Here is an 18,725-nt window from a genome sequence, read left to right on the forward strand (position 1 = left end):
AGAGAGATAGAGCTGGTAGTTCAGCGACAGCATCCCACTGTTACAGTTCCCAGTGTAATTCTCCTGTACTGCAGCCTGGAAACATCACAAACACCACGCCACAGAAAGCAGCGGCTGACGTGCGTGTCACGACAGAGATTCACCGTATATGGGCTCATGCTTAATTGTGGATAGCCATGAGGATCAGTGTGAGCTGAGCTTTCACTGTGAGCATCCATCTACTCAAGATCACGAGAGGCCGAGTTCGCCCAACTGAAACTAATCCAGTCTCTGTCCCACACCACAGGGCCTGCTGAGGGAGGAGAGCACCGGGTCGAGGATCACTCGATACCCACTGTACTTTAGAGACGGCGACTCTCTAAAGGGGGGGGGGTATGATGCAAACACACAGGAGAGCAAAGTGTTGTTTCAAACTTCAAAAGCATTCCTGATCACTTACAAAATCCTGCCTCAAAACATCCCCTTGAAAAAACACATGTTTCAAACACAGGCACTGAGCGGTGAAATATTAGAGTTACTGCTTCAAATGTGCCCTGGGGAAATATCAGCCTCCAGCTCCCTGACACACTCGTTGACCTACATATACACAAACACACACGCTCCATTTCCTGTGCTCAAATTCCACGATTTAAGGAGAACTCAGAAGACTCTCGTTGACCTAACGGCGCGCAAAAACACAGGGTCAGAGGTCAACGTCAGCTGTAACGTGGCACATGGCCGCGGGTCGCCGATAACCACAGCGGAGACCCTGACACACACGATTCAGATGCTGTCACCGTTTTCATCAGCGAGCTCCCGCGTGGACCAATCGGGAGCCATAGCTTTGAAAGAACAGCTGCTCCACGTGCAATGAGGCGGGAAGTGATGCCGTCACTCGTACACCTACGACCTGTGGGGACAGGGGTCGCGGCAGAAATGCGCCTCTTCCTCCAGGCTCCGTCCCCGGTGGATATGAGAGGGGATAAATCTGTCGTGAGTGCCAGCGAGGTGAGAAGTGACAGTGAAGAAGAGGCAGCGCTGACACACACGGGGTCAGAGAAAGAGGCGGCATCCAACTGTGTCAGGGAAACGCTTCTATACAACTAAACTGCAGCAGCATTTACGTTCTGTAGGGAATCTAATCGCTGACTGCATCATGTTTTTTGAATGAGGTGCAGCAGAGTTGACAGGAGGTGGTTGGGAGGTTGGCGGGCGTACGAAAGGTACAACAAGAGACCATGTTTGGCGACAAAAGCAGAAGGTTACGGTTTGGGAAAGATGCTGGATTTGGTTAAATGCAAGTAAATGTAAATTATAGGAGACATGTTCAGGTCAGGCAGCTGAAAAACGAAGCCAACACTTAGGTGACAAAAACCACAGTTCCTCTAATGACCACTAGAGTCTGGCTCCAACAGTGAGTCAATCCCCATAGATCTTCAAATTTCCTTCTTCATGACACCTGTTTATAAAACTCACCTTAAAGTTGTGAATAATTGAGGGCGTGGCTGCTTTGAGTGACAGGTAGGAGAGCGTATGCATGCTAGAAACAAGCATGCACTGAAGTCTCGGCTCCACACACCCCTCCTCTTTGCCTATTTTTGGATTAGCCGGAAGTTTGGGGCGGAGTCAGATGCCACCAAGATGGCGACGGCGGAGCAGCTCACTCTGAGCTTTAAAAACTGCTCTTTGAAAACCTGTGGGTGACGTGACGGAGGCTACTTCCATCTTATTTACAGTGTATGAAACAGGTTCAAGTTCTCAGAGGTGCAAAAGTCATTGTTGTCTTGACTGTGAAGCACCAAGTCCCAAACTTTGTGTTTCGAGTCCTAAACAAGTCATTATTTGATGTCGGACACAGATTTCAACCCAGTGTTTGTCTTCTTGATTCACTTCACGTTTCCGCCGTTATTATAGTTACAGTGAGAGAGACAGGAAAGCTGGAGAGAGAGAGAGGGGATGACATGCAGCAAAGGGCCACAGGTTGGACTCAACCCAAACTGCTGCAGTAAGGACTGATCCTAAATGGCACGCAGTCTAACAGGTGAGCCACCGAGGCGTCCAATGGTTGTTAGGAAAAGAAGTTTGTGCATGGCACAATGATTATTTGATTAATTGATTAGTTGATCAACTATTAAAACTACTAAAAAAAAAGATCTATCTATTGTTCAAATTTACAATAAACTGCTTTTAAACCTTTCTTTTCCACTTTGCATTTGGGTCCAAAACTGTTAAGCTTTAACTTTCGAAACATGTTTTTTTTTCTTTTTTTCTTTTTTCCAATCAGGATTTTGACAGTTTTCTAATTTTAATTTGAAGTGTTAAATAAGTGTCTTAACTGACTCTTTCCAAATAAAAAGTTCATTCAATCACATTCAGCGTCTTCAAATCTGTAGCTTCCCTAATGATGCCCGTGGACTGTGTTTCGATGGCTCTACTCCATCTTTGCCTCTCCTTACACATGCTTTCCTGTAACTCTTGTATATTTCCATTCAAAATAAGACTGATTGGAGTGTAAACACAACATGGGGCGGAGGGCAGAGGTCGTGATTTTACACTGCTTACACAGCAGGAATATCTAGTACCTGTTTAATCAAATGCTTCCACCCTCTCAGCAAACAGCGCGCACACGTACACACACACCTTCAGTCACTAACACACGTCTCTCTCTCTTGCTCTCTCTCTCGCTCTCTCTCTCTCTCTCTCTCTCTCTCTCAGGCAGCCCTTTAGTCCTTCATGGTTATAAATGCGTCTCTGTGTGTGAAGTCTGAGCTCACAAGCTTCATCTGCCGCCAGCTTGTTGGCCCAGGTGTATTTGTGACAGTGGACGGGTTGTATGCAAGTAAAATTGTGTTAAAGGACCAGTTCACCCAAAATACAGGCAGATTTCATCACATACTTGTTGGATTATTTTGGTTACAGCTGCCAGGGGTTTGTGAAACATCTGCTGCCTCTCCATGTGAAGTGAAGGTGTTTGTTGTGTTCCTGCCAGTGATGGGCAGTGAAGGACATCACTAAAAGCTAAAGAGAGGAGGTGCTCTCTGAAGAGATGAATCTTCAACAGATTGTTGAAGATAGAGAGGGACGCTCCCGCTCTGATAACAGTCAGCAGCTTGTTCCACTATCGGGGAACCACAGACGGGAACAGTCTTGACTGAGACTGTCCTGTGTGGAGGGATGGTGATGACAGAACACATTGCTTGGAGGCATAGGCACCAATTTATGTTTCTGCCAGCGGGAGCGCTAAACAGCTGAATGTCCCAACCAAATGTCCAAGATAAACCTCCTGCACAAACCACAGCCTACTATACAGATTTGGAAAAATACAAGCATTTTAACACCATAGGAAATTAACAGTGAGGACCAACACACACACACACACACTACGACGTGCAGGCAGCTGGAGTGTGGTAAATGCTAGATTGGATCAATTGGAAGGACACTCTGCTATTGGTGGTTACAGGTAGAGGAAGGGTCTGACAACAACACGCTGATCCAACATGGACCAATCTGGAGTTTGTTTTCAAATCAGTGTAAATTTGGAAGCGCCCACGGTTTTGGCGCTTGGAGGAAGGAAGTGGCAGAGAAGGAGCGTAAGTCTGTATGATTGAGTTCAAGTACAAGGGTGCAAGCAATAGTGATGTGAATTTGATTGATCCAAACTCACTCACTCACTTAATCTCAAACTCACAGCAACACGACATGTAAATAAAACGACTTTGGAGACCAAACCGCTCCCTGTGCCTCGCAAGTCGACCCCCAGATGTCAAAGAGGCAGATGTTTACCTGTCAATCTATCAGTTTGCCTTCTTCACTGTTTTATGATGATGTTTTTCTTTTATTTTGATTGGTCCTTACCTGACAGGTGTGCATTTGCCTGGTGGCTGATGCCATTGGTGTGGAGGGAGGCGGAGCGGGACAGGGGGGCGCAGCGGGTGGGAACGGGAACAAAGGTCGGGTCCAAATCCAGAATGAGCTGGTTCAGCTGCTCTATGGACTCGTCGATGTCGGTGGTTAACGAGGACAAGTCCTCCTCTTGGTGTGTGTTATCTGTGTTTTGGGTGACGTTGTGTGTCCCTCTCTGCACGGCCTCCCTGCTGCTGAGTCCTCGAGGCGGTGTGTCAGGAGCTACCAGAGGCGGAGGCCTCTCTTTCCTCACCCTGCTCGACCTCTCCTCCGCCACCACCTCGATGTAATTATGGGTGACAACATCCACTATCTGCTGCTGCCGCACCCAGGAGTGCGTGGAGTACTCGGCCTGGGCTGATCTCTGAGTCTCCGGGAGATTCTCGGAGGACAGGGAGCCGATGCTACTCGAGCTCAGTACGTCTAAAGCAGAAGCTGCTGCATCATCCTCATCATCCAGTATGTCAGTCTCCCTCTCGCTGGACGAAGCCTCTCCGTTGATAGTGGTTCCCAATCCAGTCTCATCTCCAACCATCTGCACCTCCCCTCCGCCGCACGCAGCGAGCTCAGTCATGACCTCCAGGAGAGGCTGGGCAATCTCAAAGTCCAACCCTGAGAGAAGCTTCCCCGCTTGGGTGCTCTTGTCCCGCGCAACCCCTCTCCTCTGCCTTGCCCCGGTTCTCCCCTGTGAGGCCACAGAGAGGCCAGAGTCGCTGCTGGCAGACGGAGCTCGGTCGCTGCAGCTGGGACTGCTGGTGGTCAAGGGCAGTGAAACTCCTTCCTCGCTGCTCTTCTTCCTCACTCGGCCGTACAAGCTGCCATTTCCAGGGTCGAGGACACGGGGGGGAACTGTGAAGATACAGAAACCCACTGTGTTCAGCACGAGGTTTATATGTTGACAACAGATGCAAATGTGACCTAACGAAGCAGCGATGAAGAGAAGAGGAGGACATGGTGAAATCAGAGTTTCTTTAACCACAATGGATAAGGTGACAATTTACTGCTAAGAAAAATAGCAAATATTAACATTTAGTAAACTGGAATCAAATAATGTTTTGGCATAAACAGAAACTTAAATGACCCAGAATCATTTTCTATTAAATCAGTGACTGAGACATTTTAGTCAAGTTAAACTGTAAAAGTTTGACTAACAGTGACAGTAACACCCTCTTATTGAACATATTCTTGGTATGTATGACTACATACCAGCACCTACTGTATATGATTCATTATGACACACACACACAAAACACACCACCTGTTGGACCACAGCCATCACTCCAGACACACTCCATGTAGTTAACACAGAGCCCCTTTGTGTGGGCTGGAGGATACATATGTGTGTGTCTGTGCATGTGTGTGTGTGTGTGTGTGCCATGCAAAGGAGGTCTCTGGTCTACCTGAGGTCAGGTAGAGCCGATCGCTTGTTCACACACACACACACACACACACACACACACACACACTCAATGTTTGAAGCGATATAAATAAGATTTCTGAGTCTTGCAGCTATTAGCAACTACTATAACTAACTAACTACTATAGCAATTATTTCATTAATCATCGATACAATCAATATAAAATTAATCTAATTAATTATTTTAATAATTGAATCATCGTTTGTGTTTTTTTCTAGCAAATATGCAAATGTTTACGATTGTGAGAATTTGCTGGTTTTTTTGTCATTTATGATAATAAACTGAATATATTTAGGTTTTGGATAAAATACGTAACTTAAGATTTCACCGTGGGATTTAGGAAAGTGACAATTATTCAAAAGCAATCATCTATAACAATCTAGAAAGCATCATATTCTGTGTAAAAGAGTTCTCCTCTGATACAGGCTGCTACACTTAGATCAGATAAGACTGAACAGTACAGTGAAGGCAACACTACATACAGTGCATACCAGAGCTGTATAAGTGCAACCTCTTAAGTCCAGAGAGGCAATAAAACTCAAATACCAGACATGCATGGTAAAACCTCACAGCTGGCCCAATAGGTCACACACACACACAGATGCACAGATGAGGAATATCTTGACAAACTGATGAACACGCCGTATAACTTTTACTGTACTGTAAGAGTTTCAATTAAAAAAAACACACACACAAACAAACACACACACACACACACACACACACACACACATACACCATGCCAAACTAGCATCAAAAAGAAGTTTACTTTACCGGCAGTCGGGGGAAAAACTTTCACTGTTCCCTCTGCAGACTAGAAACAGGATGGAAAAGCTTTGCTGAAGCAGCCGGAGAAAGAGGAAAAGAGAAAACAGATGACAAGCGCGGAGGAAACAGAGGCGAGGACGAGGACTGAATGAGAAGGATGAGGAGAGAGAGACTGAAAAAGATTCAGACCAGCTTTGGTTGAAGTCCCTCTCTCTCTTCTCTCTCTCTCTCTCTCTCTCTCTTTTTTCCTCCCGTGCTGTCCTGTCGTCCTCTCTGTCTCTCAGGCTGCCACAGGAAGACAAGCAGAGAGCATTCTTTCTCTTAAGGTGCTAACAGCCCACCCTGTGCCCCCCCCTCCTCCCTGCCTCTCTCACCTCCCCACCTCCTAGTCTCTCTCTCTCTCCCCCCACTCCTTCCTTGCCTGCTCCGTCCCCTGCACTATGAATCCCCGCCTTCACCGCCACCAAAAAATCAGCCTTTGCTTTGCCTCACCTCCCCTCCCTCTTCACCCCCCCCCCTTCTTCCACCTCCCTCACTCCCTCCCCTCCTGCATCCTGTCCAGGTAATGCTGTGGAGAAAGAGTGTGTGTGCGCTCATGCATTTTCATGTCAAAGAGGGGGAAGCAGTAGAAGGAAACTGAAGGGTGGATCATTCACTAGACTTGCAAACACACACACACACACACAAGCACACACACACAAATGCAGGTGGAGGACACACACACATGATGCACTTTCAAGCAAAAACACACAAAGCACAGGGACCCTGAGTCGGCCAAATATGGAGAGGGGAATGTAAACATGGGGGCGGGCTCTGGAGAGACTTGTGTGCAGAAGGGGGGGGGAGGGGACATATTGGACAAATTGCAACCTGCAGCTTGAACCTGAGAGCAACACACACACATAGAGAGAGAGAGCAAGAGAGAGAGATTACGGAGAAGAGAGTAAAAGAAGATGTAGCGATTGAGTGATACAAAGAGGGGAGGGGTGTGAGTGGGTGGGTAAAGTAGAACCACCTGTGGTTGAAAACAACATTCTTGCGAATGGTTGCGTTGCTAACTGGCTGGCACCCTCATTACGCTTGTGTGCATGCGTGAGTGCTGGTGGTTAAATGTAATGGCCATGTATGTGTGTGTGTATTTATATATATATATATTTGTGTGTGTGTTGGTGTGTTTACATGCTACATTTCCACATCGCTCCCCCAGTGATCCTTCTATTTAAATTACATGGCTGGCCGGAGCAGATTTAGCAAACAGCATAAAACAGCTGGAACTGAAACCTCAACCACCGGTTGACAGTGATTGTTTCAGCTGTCTGCAAGTATGTTTTTCTGTGTGTGAATGGTTATTCTAACTATATTGAAACTCCTTGAAAAACAGCCACCTCCACAAAACACACACACACACACACACACACACACACACACAGGTCTGGTCTGGCTGCTGTCTAAATGATTGTTGTTGCACCCATTTATCCGTGGAACATCAGAGAGGCTTCTGTGACCACAACAGTTGTAAGCTGTTGCACTAATGACCAGACTGTTACCCACAAGTCTGACCACGGCGAAGACCAGAGTCTAAAAACATGCTCTCAGAGACTGGATCAGCACCCACAGGGGGACATGACATCTGAACAGCAGCCAGAGATACAGTCACAGATTTCTTTTGTTTTTTATTTTGGCCACTTGGGGGCAGAAAAACACACAATGTTTGACGTATTGTCTAACATGTTAGCATCTGGCTACTTCCACACACAGGAGACAGACAGAGCAACTTTTATCATTGCATATGAGTCATGTTTTAGCACTTTCCTCTCCTTTTAGCTCTGGTTTGGTCCCCACCAGCTACTGAGAAAAAGAAATCTCAAGTTTTTAAATATTACACCTTATTAAGTCTCTGACTGTCAGTCTGCTGTGTGGCGCTGAGCAGGATTTATCAGAGCTTATTTGCTGGAAACTACAGTGGCCCTGAGAAGTCATTGCAATGCAACTTAAGAAAACACATGCTAACAGACAAAACACAAACACATTCAGGAAATATCTTCATCACTTTGACAACACATGTGCTGCACACTCACAACACAACAGAAGTGATGAATCTGGCTGGGACGCACTTGTTGTTCAATGCTTTGTGACTTTTGAAGTTAAAAGCATTGAACAACAAAAGCACATGGATGTGTTATAATACATAAGTCATACACAAGTTCAACCTGAGGCCCCTTTGCTGCATAACTCACCCCCACCTGCATGCATGGGACGAACTTGTATGGATGTATTATAAGTTATTTTCTGCCTTGTTTCCGATGGCAACAGTGGGGTTGGACTCCAATCCAGGCCGTTGCTGTTAGGACAACACTTTCATGGTATGCGCTCTACCGCAGTGCTCCATCATCACTTTTTAGTGTCCCATGGAAACACCTCTGCTGTGTTGTGAGTATTTGCAGCCCATGTTTTGTCAAATTGATGAAGATGTTTTCTGAATTTGTTTGTGGTCAGTCTGTTTGCATGTGTTTTCTTAAGCTGCAGAGTGTTGAGCTCTCAGGGCCACCGTAGGAAACAGAGCTGATGAGACAGTGCAGAAAATGTGCTGAAAAAAGAGATGAAAAAGCTGCAGAGTTAGTGAGAATCCTCTGTGTTTAGCACTAAGATGAAACCCTTTTGAGTCTGTCTTTATTTATTAATTTGTGGAGTTTATACATTTTTAAATTTCAGGATGACCTTGTTCACACTCATACAGTTGTACCCACTCACACCTGGAACAACTACAGTCTGAACTGTTGGTTACTAAGCAGCAGCACTGGAGCAGTTCAGGGTCAACTACCCTGCTCAAGGGCGCCTCAGTGGTGGTAGTGAAGGAGAATTAACCTGCTGGTCCAGGGTGACCTTAAAGTCACAAGCCTGCTTCACAAAGCATAGTTAGGACTATATATAAGGACTATTCCCATGATTTTGCATGTTTTATTCCCTTTATGCTATTCAAAAAAAACATATACTTTACAGTCAAACTAACCATTTTAAAGACAATGCTGTTGTTATTGGGTGGAAGTTATCATGGAGGCCAAATGCCAGTTAAATCGGAGCTTCTCAGAGTGTTCAAGTTCAAATCCAAGTTCCACTGACGCAGTATTTTTAGTTTTTACTCGTGTTCAAATATTCATTGATTGTCTGGTTTGTTGATGTCAGTAACTCAAAGGAAGAACAGAAATAGAAATCACGAGCAGCAGCTCTTCAGTTTCTGTGGAAGAAATCAAATCCTTCAGAACATGTAGAAATATGCAACTTGTTGTCACATGTTAATGTTTTGCTCCCTCACAAATCTAATCGAAATGTTTTGATAAAAAATAAATAATTAAAATCTTTGCTCAAGCTCCACTTACTGAAGAACTTCCAGAGCTCTCAGCCACATCTCACAGCTGTCATCAGCAGAACTGCGCATGTACATAATTTAAACTCTGTTTTACAGTTTCCAAATATGAAAATAATATCTGTATGATATATATAATAATCTGAATAACTTCTGCAATCTCACATAAGGAAATATGAATTTTGACAAAATAATATTAACACAGACTTGATGTGTATGTGGTGGATTACACATCTGGGGTTAATCGCTTAACAAATTTTCATATTCTGTAAAAATGAATGGAAGCCAATGGCAGGAGAAAACATGAACACATGTGAAGCTGTGCAGCATACTTTGGAAAATTACCAGCAGGTTACCAGCATGTGAAGTCTACATGAGACATGAGGGTTTATAAGTGTGAACTAAGTCGACCTGAACTGTTGTGGCGCTCTAGTTTTCAGAATGTCACGGACAAAGGTAACTGAAGGTAACTGAAGGACAACATTATGTTAGAGTAGAGCAGAGACGAACTGAAGTCACATGCTGTCTAATAATTACACCGGGGATCCACAGGAATTCAACACAATAGGAAAAGAAAATGAAAGTAACGTAGGGAAAGTGTTTTTTTTTTTTTTAAAAAAAGGAGGAAATTCTGATTAAAATCAGTAAAAATGTATCTGACCTGTTTCAAGAGAAGACATGTCCTGGAAGGAGTCTCGCCTCACTAAAGGGTCCAAGGTGTCATAGTCCACTGTGACAGAGGTGCCGTTGTGCCACAGCTCTCTGCCTGCACATGGAAATGACCGGCAGACACAAAGGCAGCGCTTGTCAGGAGTCAGTTAACCAACAACAAGGCACGCACACACCCACACACGCAGCTATGTGTGATAACACCAACTGATTTCCCAGAATCGATTTCATATTTCATTTCAGTCATAATTTGGGTTTAATTTTGTTTCAGTTTCTTGCTGTCCGTCAATATGTGTGTGTGTGTGTGTGTGTGTGTGCGTTTGTGTGCGTTTGTGTGCGTGCGCTCTGATTTTCTCCGCCTATGTGTTCTCTCCTGTGTACAGTATCTGCAATCTGAATTCCTGTCAGATGTGTGTGTGTGATAACTCCTCATATTGCTTCCTGTTGAGAGGCAAGGAGTGTGGTTGTGTGTGCGAAGGCCAGTCGGCCCTTTCTCCTGGTGTCCAACACTGCCCCCACCTGGGTGAGCGGCTGCTGAACTCAATAATGAACTTTTTCATTCATTATTAGTGTGTGTGTATGTGTGTGTGTGTCATGCTTCAAACTGAGTCATTTCTGTCTCCTCTGCTTGAGTTGAGACACACAATGGAAGCAGCATTTGTGAGCCTATATCATGTGTCTATGAGTCTCTGTGTGTGTGTGCGAGAGTCTAGGTATTTGTATGCATGAGTTAGAGGTTGATGAATGGAAGATGAATGTTAGGGGTCGTGACCTTTCTAATAGAACAGGAAAGTAGGAAAAGCTTCTGCCACAGAAAGTTCTGCTTATTTCTCCAATATCCTCAAACCTCATTATTGATTATGATTTTGCTTGTGTGGCATTAGACTCTTAAAGGTCCATATATTCTAAAGGTCGATGTCCATGTGTTGTTTGATTAAAAAGCAGGTCTAGGTTCTATATTAATACTGTGAAAGTATCAAAGCCTTAGTCCACAGAGAAATGCACACAGCCTGTATTCAGACACTGAGCCTTCAAACGAACTGTCAGGACTTCTGGAACTTTGTGATGTCACAACAAAGCAGTCACCAAGACCCGCCCACCTGGACCCACCTTCCAACCAGGATTTGGTTTCCCTGAGTGTTTACCTGAAATCTGCTTTATTTTTACTGGATCACCCAGAAAACAGTCTGGAGCTCTAGCAAAAACAGGTCAGTGAGCAAATCAGAAGAGAGGAGGCTCTGATCCTCTCTTTTGATTGGCTCACCGACCTGTTGTTACTAGAGCTTCAGAGAGAAGCCTGAGAGAGGAGATGTAAAACTACATTGAGATGATTTTAGGTTCTTAAAACCACAAATATATCTTCTTATGGATCAACAAGAGGAAAATATAGGACCTTTAATCTTGCTAAATTCAGAAGAATAAAAACTAACAACTTGAACCATGATTCTGCAGATTCTGGATCAAAGCTGGAAAAACACCTGAGTTGATGGCTCTCAGTCTTTACGTAGCTACAAGCTTCATTTTTAAAGTTAAAAAAAAAAGAAATAAAATCCTCTTTTGTGAGAGGAAGTCTACCTGTAATCTTTTCGGGACTTTCAGAAAGCAGCAGCTCCACTTTTCCATCTTCTGGGAACCGAGGATCTGGAATATTACATAAGACAGAGATCAGACACCCCCGGACAGGTAACTTTACTGGTCCTTGTTCTCATGTGTACTTCACATCTGCACAGCTGATACGGGGTCCAAGGTCAGTTCAGCTCAGGTGTTTACATTGGCGGAGACAGGACGGAGCAGAAGGATTTATCAGTCACAGAATAAGACTGATAGAGTGGAGTACAGTGTGTGTGTGTGTGTGTGTGTGTGTGTGTGTGTGTGTGTGTATGCATGCAGCAGGTTATAAGTACCTTCACTGGCACAGTCAAGGTCTGCCTTCAAGAAGGTGAGTGTGTGTCCGTGCACGAGGCCGGTGTGAAACTGGAGACGGAAGACGACCTGGCGGCTGGACAAGCGGCTGTTCTTATCATAACACACCACCTACAGTCAGAAAGTAACGACACAACACACACATGTATGAGCTGCCAGTCTAACAAAGCAAAATAACACCTATTTAGTTTACTTATATCATTATTGATTTTCATATTGTTTCATATATGTTTTATATCATTATTTATATTTTTAGCACTTTACAACATATTAGACACATATCTTTTTTAAATAGTTTCTCTAAAGATTTCCAAGAATGTTCCTGGACAGAATTATAACTTAATATAAACTACATTCAAATTAAAGATGAGACACTGTGTCAAATCTAAGAACTGGATTTATGGAAGTGCATATTATGATTTGTCATGCAGCCATTAAGGTTACCACTCAAATAAACAATCAATTAATCAATTATACAGTTTGGTACTAAATACAGGGAAAATAGAAACTTCCAATTAATTAACTTCAGTCTAATGTAAACTGTGAGTGTTTTAGTCTGTCATATATTAACGTATTTTTCAGTATTTATTTGGGTTTAATTCAATATTTTCTTTCCAGAAATGCCTTTTTTCCTTAGAAATAGTAACACACAGGAAACCTCATGGAATAATATTAGGAAATATTATAGGAAATAATTTGGAAATCACTGATCCGTTAAATAAAGTGATCCCAAAAAAACAAAATGATAGTAATAATAAGGAGAGGCCTTTGTAAAAAAAAAAATCAGTCTTCAGTTTCATAAATAAAAAAAGTAAAATAATCTCAAAAAGAAGAGCAAAATAGCTTAGCTCCTTTTGGCGCCCCCTACTGGCTCCCTACGACAGTAGTAATGATAACTTTTAAATGATGTTAAAAAGCCGTTGGATGATTTCTCAGAGACTGAGAATAAAGTTCAGACACATCTCACCATGATGTCTCCTTTGAGCAGCTGAGCCGGCTGTAGCACAAAGTAGAGCCGGTCCGTCTGCGCTGCAGTAACGTGGCTGCGATGGAGATAAAAACACGTTACCTGCTGCATCCTGTGTGTTATGTTTAGAGATGATTATATTACGATGGACTGTATTATTTCTTACTAAACTGCTGATGTGCAGACAGCCTGCAGGCTCTGGTAGACTCTCAGAAAGAGGCAACATCCTGAGAAGAAGACGACATGATTAATAACAAAATGGCCGAGCTTGTGAGACAACTGTGACAACTGTGGGAGAAAGATGGTGATTCAGATGTTTGGAAATCAAACACAGACAGAAACAGTGTCAGACATTTAGGAGCAAACCGTCACAGTGTGACTGCTGCAATGATGCATGTTTATAAACCAATTAGCAGTCAGGATAAAATTTGAAGAGACACAACAGTGTAAGCACCCATAGATACAATATGTACATTACTATCATGTAAACCCCATTCTGAGTCAAGTCAGGAAAAACAGTGTCAGCATTATGAGCCTGCAAAGACTCTGTTATCACAAAAATGACTCCCTGAGCCTCGGCTGCTGTCACTCTTTGAGCCATGTCTTCTTCAAGCGTTGACCTGACTTGAGACTTGAGGGCAGAAACCTTCAGGTCTCAAGGCTTTGACTGTTAAACATCTTGAGCAGCATTCAGTGACCTTGCTCTGACAGACTTGAGTCTTGTATTGTTTTTTGCTGTTAAAGGGTTTGTTGGAGAATCTTTTTCTTGTCCACATCAGGGGTCTAAAGACAGAGGGTGTCGTATGCTATACAAACTTTTTCATATCCCCAAACTGCCACGTATTAAACCATGGACCCCCATCTGGTAAGATTTTTACTTTTAGATGTTTTATGACAGAGAGTGTTTGAAACCTGTGACCAAAATAGTCATACATTCTGTCATTGTGCTACTTATGGATTGAATTTTTTTCTGGGGACCCCCAGGAATGTCCTCCACGTTTCCCCGGACCCCTCTGTGAGAGCCAGTGCTGTACAGAATGTAAAGCCCCTTCCCATCATGTATAATGTAACATCAGAAAGACGATGGATTCTTACGACTCTAATGTCGGACAGATGTTAAATCTTGGTTATGAACGAAGATTGGTTTGATGTCAAAACCCAACAATACCCACCGCTAACCTTTTAGTCAGTTGTCATGTATTTGCTCCTTGCTATTTTCTTGTTTTTGTTAGTACGTTTAAATGTTCTGTAAACAGTAGATTTACTATGTTTTCCTTTTGTTTTACTTTTACTTATTCTATGCATTTGTTTTACCTGCTTTAGTTTATTTTAATTGTGATTTGTACAGCACTTCGGTCAGCTCAAGCTGTGTTTAATTGTGCTCCAGAAATAAAGTTGACTTGACTTAGCATATGTCAAGATGGCGTTGGCGTGAGACGTTTGGAAGACGTTGGATTTTGGTGACTTAACGACACAACTTAAAACCGACAAAACATCAACATCAGCTGTCGTCAGTATTTTACGTCAAATCAACTTTGGCTTTAGACTTTGTCCTGACATTGAATGCTGGTCACCAGATGTCACAACCTACATTTAACCAAATCTCAAAGTCTAGTAACGTTGCTGGTTAACTGCATGCCGGCTGGGTTGGGTTGTGATATTGGGCTTTATTTCTCACTGGACTTGACTTGCATGAGTCTAGACTAAGTGAAAAACAGGTCTAAACTCCTTCTAACTCATGTCAAGAGCAAGTGTAAAAAATACTTTTGAACTCTTGCTCGACCCCTGCTTGCAGCATCAGTTTGGATTATTATATTATGAGTGAAATTTGCTAAAAACACAAATAAATCTGGTGTATCAAAGTGGTGTTCTATGTTCACTGCATTACTGCTGTATAATTACTTTAATCTAGTAGAGAGAAAGCAGGAAAGAGGACTCCTACAACAGTGCTGCTACTGCTATTTATCTGGTTCACTCTCTTTCAGATCAGACATCTGCTGCTCACCTCCATCTGGTCTTATTTTGGGAAGACCATGAAGAACAACACAGAGGAGGAAAGATGGAGAGGGACACATCCTCAGACCTCCTTTTAACATGCTCCCCAGCATCCAAACATACCTGCAGAGCAGAGAGAGATGAATTCATTTCGTTTATGTATGTATGAAAGTGTAGTTTCATTGAGTCACGCTCCCTCTAGTAGCTTTATAATTATAACTATTTCACAAGAGGATAAATTGGGTGATTAGTGACCTTGCAGTCAGAGGTCAACAGCCACAGCAGATCCCTCGGTCTACATCGTAGATCAGATGCTGAAGGTTAGGCAGCTGTTGACCTTTGAACCCGCAGCGATCCTGCTCAATCGAGCCTGTTCTTACCGTTTCTGTGAAGGGGTCATCAGAGCAAACAGCTTGTCGTTGTAGAACCTCCTCATGGCAAAGTGGTCGAGAGAAAGGCCTGCACTGAGGGAGAGGAGTATATTCAGATCATGGTGCATGTAATACTACACCCACACTCCTCTGTTCACCCACATTACAAAATATAGATATCCTCAGTTACCTGTGGTGCTATATACCTGTGTAGACAATTTGATTTTTATGCAGAGAGGTTTCGAAATATCTGCCTCTGAGATTTTGTCCCAGTACAATGAAAACGAATACAATATTGTCTGTGTCACTCACGTCACTAAAAACCTCCGAAATGTCACTTATATGGTGGGTAAAAACTTTGCTGATGAAGATAATGTGATTATGATCAAAAGCTCCACAATAGCTACAAACATGGACAAAACATGGAAATAAAACATCTATACTTCCAAGACAACTGGGAAAACGCGAGGAGAACAAGCCCACAGGTTATTTGTGCAGCAGGTTATTATGACCCATAGCTAAGTTTTGTTGCTAGGCAACATCTAGTGACCATAGAAATTATCATGTCAGCTCAGTTCAACAGCTAACAGTACAATTGTTAAAACCAAGGGGCCTTTAAACCTCAAGTATTTGTGAGAAAAAGTTACTCGTTCTCAAGGTTGCTAGGAGACAGGAGCCAACGGTAAGGGCAGGCACAGCTGGTGACACAACGGAAAAATCCTCCGTAGACCAGACGCCTCATTTTGGTTCGGCCTTCACGGTTTACAACGGGACACACCTTCGTAGACTACGTCCTCCGAAGGATGCAGTCCCTGAACTGGGACACAGCTTCTATTATGCATGAATGGTTCAACAAAGTTAAGCAGGTTGTTATGATTGTTACCATGACAACAAAGATTGTCTAGTGTTCTTATTTCACCCCAAATTGCAATTTTTTCCTAAACCTGACCAAGTAGTTTTTGTGCCTAAACCTAACCAAGCCATTAACGTTGTTATAGTAACCATGGCGACGAAAGTAGGTGTACACAGCTGAAGTGTTTATTATTGTAACCATGATAACCAACGCCCCATATGCCTGCCGTTGTAGGGGCGCCAATTGTTCAGGTCGGAGGATTGAAAGCTCTAAAACAGCTACTTCATGGACCTCGTGGTGAGATTATCTCATCTGCAAAACTTTATATTAAATGTTGCTAAAATGTTCTAAAATGATTTGATATTTCACTCTCTCTCTGCAGCTTCAATGAAGAGCTGGAACACGCTGATACAGATGTGTAACACTGTTTTTAATTTTCAAACTTGTAGTCCTCAGACCCGACCAACGTTGAGTCAAGATATTTATCAGACTTCACACAGCTCCCTCTGGAGCCACAAAAGGCTTCATGCGCTGCTCCCAAAGACCAGTAAACAGACTCTGATGATGTGTAAAATCTCCTTTAAGGGATTAAAAATATCCAACAGCAGTGAGCCTTTTCAGGACCGGTGTCCCCAGACCACTTCCTGCCTATGAAACTTGTCAACAGTTTATTCTGTGACTTATCCAGAGTAACATTACAGAAATGTAATATATGACATATGTGTCCCTATATCAACAGTGATGTTGCCATATACAGTATGTTAACTATAAGGGAATTTATTATTATCACATATAGACTATACATTCTCTGAATATATGAAGATATAAGTTTATAACATACATGAAATACCCATGGTAAGATTTGTATATAAATATATAATAAATATTTATGATTTTATTTATTAAAGCATAAAAATTGTATATGCTTAGATACATAAACATACATATTTGTATATGATTTATATGTCAATATATGAAATGATTCCAATTTCTAATAGTTTTTATATATAATTTTTACATATGTGTTCTTATTTTATATGTACATATATTTCATATATGGACTTTCAATAAATGTACATATATTACATTTGTGTATGGGGGTGCCAGCAGAAATCTCAGTGATTAAATATAATAAAACCAAAACTCTCTGCGTGACTAAATACCACAACTTTATTTTGCAACTTGTGTGAACTGACTAGAACCGGTCAGATCAGATGCATACTCATTCACACAGGCATGTACAGTATGACTGTGAGAGGAACAATGGTCATAATCAAATATTTCTCAACAGTGAGTCAACTGCTCGGCCATGAACAGAGAGCACACACACACGTGCACACCAGCAGTATAGAATTCAACCTGATCTTCCTCTTTTCTGCATTTAGCTGCCAGTGTCCAGCCCACCACTCTCCTTTCACCTTTCACTTCATCCCATTATTATACATGGTTCAAGGAGGATGTGCTTTTAATAGCCCACATAGAGACCTTAAAGCAGAAGTTGAAGTTATGTAATGCATACACTGCAAAGACTGCAATGTTTGCTTTAAAGATGCCTTTGCGTGAAGTTAACTATGTTTTGCGCCTCCTACAGACCCAGAGTCTGACATGCAGGTAGATTAAGAGTGAATAAATTCACTGTTGTCCAACAGCAACAGGATCCCTGCCTGAAAATCAAATAACAGTCCAGTTCAAAGTCTCTTTCATTCAGATGTACTGCCCTTTGCCTGGTGGAGACGTACAGTAGATCAGCCTCTGTCTATTGTTCCATCAGCACTCTTTGATCTGGAGGCAGGCCCAACAGTAAATGTCAACACTGTGTTATTAATTTACAGCTTTTCCTAACTAAAACATTGATTTTGTACAATTATTTGGCTTCCTCTCGGAGGTTGAAAAGTTTGTTGTTGGACAGAAGCAAATGTTAAAAGGTTCTTCTTCGTTTGGCCTGCTGATGGCAGTAGATGAAGACCGCAGTGGATCTTTTATCTGTGTCGCCATGACATCATCTCTTTTGTGGACTCTGTGTTTGGCAGTGTCCAAATCTCTCAGCTTTAATCTAGGATGGACATACTATATATCAACAAATACTGGATGGGTTGCCATTAAATATTGTTTTCCTGATCCTCTCCTGTTTCTGAGTTAAATATTTCAACAACACAACACACAACACATAGCATGGCTGCTAGCATGGCTGTCACCAAATCTCATCTGGTTTGCAAATGCTGAAGTTAACATTGACATTTATATTTCCTACTTATATTTATTTTTTTTAATTTTCTTTTTATCTATAACATTTGAACACATTCACCCTGACATCAGTGTTACCTGGCTGACATGTTGCTGAAGTGGATATAAGAAGCCACCAGGACCCCGATCCGCCCTTTACCTCCCTGTGGAGCACAGACACAGAATCAGGACAAATAAACTTTAACATACTCACCTACAGCACACAGATCAATTTAAAGAATGGTGTCTGTGTGTGTGTGTGTGTGTGTGTGTGTGTGTGTGTGTGTGTGTG

General features: G+C 42.6%; 1 protein-coding gene and 1 long non-coding RNA gene across 2 annotated transcripts in view; both read right to left on the minus strand.

Annotated features, from left to right (window-relative positions):
* Positions 1-18,725, minus strand: part of tns3.2 (tensin 3, tandem duplicate 2) — a 55,380-nt gene that overhangs the window by 29,456 nt on the left and 7,199 nt on the right. Inside the window, exons 6-13 of the mRNA XM_087179998.1 lie at positions 15,367-15,450; positions 14,997-15,109; positions 13,158-13,218; positions 12,992-13,067; positions 12,006-12,135; positions 11,677-11,742; positions 10,094-10,198; positions 3,835-4,731 (exon numbers count right to left, since the gene is read on the minus strand). Of these exons, the coding sequence (XP_087036124.1) occupies positions 3,835-4,731; positions 10,094-10,198; positions 11,677-11,742; positions 12,006-12,135; positions 12,992-13,067; positions 13,158-13,218; positions 14,997-15,109; positions 15,367-15,450 (1,532 nt within the window). The remainder of the gene's footprint in view (positions 1-3,834; positions 4,732-10,093; positions 10,199-11,676; positions 11,743-12,005; positions 12,136-12,991; positions 13,068-13,157; positions 13,219-14,996; positions 15,110-15,366; positions 15,451-18,725) is intronic.
* Positions 17,363-18,593, minus strand: LOC147817827 (uncharacterized). Its single transcript, XR_015438640.1, has 2 exons — positions 18,533-18,593; positions 17,363-18,263 (listed from the first exon to the last, which is right to left on the minus strand). It is a non-coding gene; the product is annotated as an uncharacterized LOC147817827 (long non-coding RNA).

The sequence above is a fragment of the Seriola lalandi genome, unplaced genomic scaffold (genome assembly GCF_002814215.2).
Source record: "Seriola lalandi dorsalis isolate HSWRI2012SDOR001 ecotype SW California unplaced genomic scaffold, Sedor1 jcf7180002054885, whole genome shotgun sequence".
NCBI classification, from domain to species: Eukaryota; Metazoa; Chordata; class Actinopteri; order Carangiformes; family Carangidae; genus Seriola; species Seriola lalandi.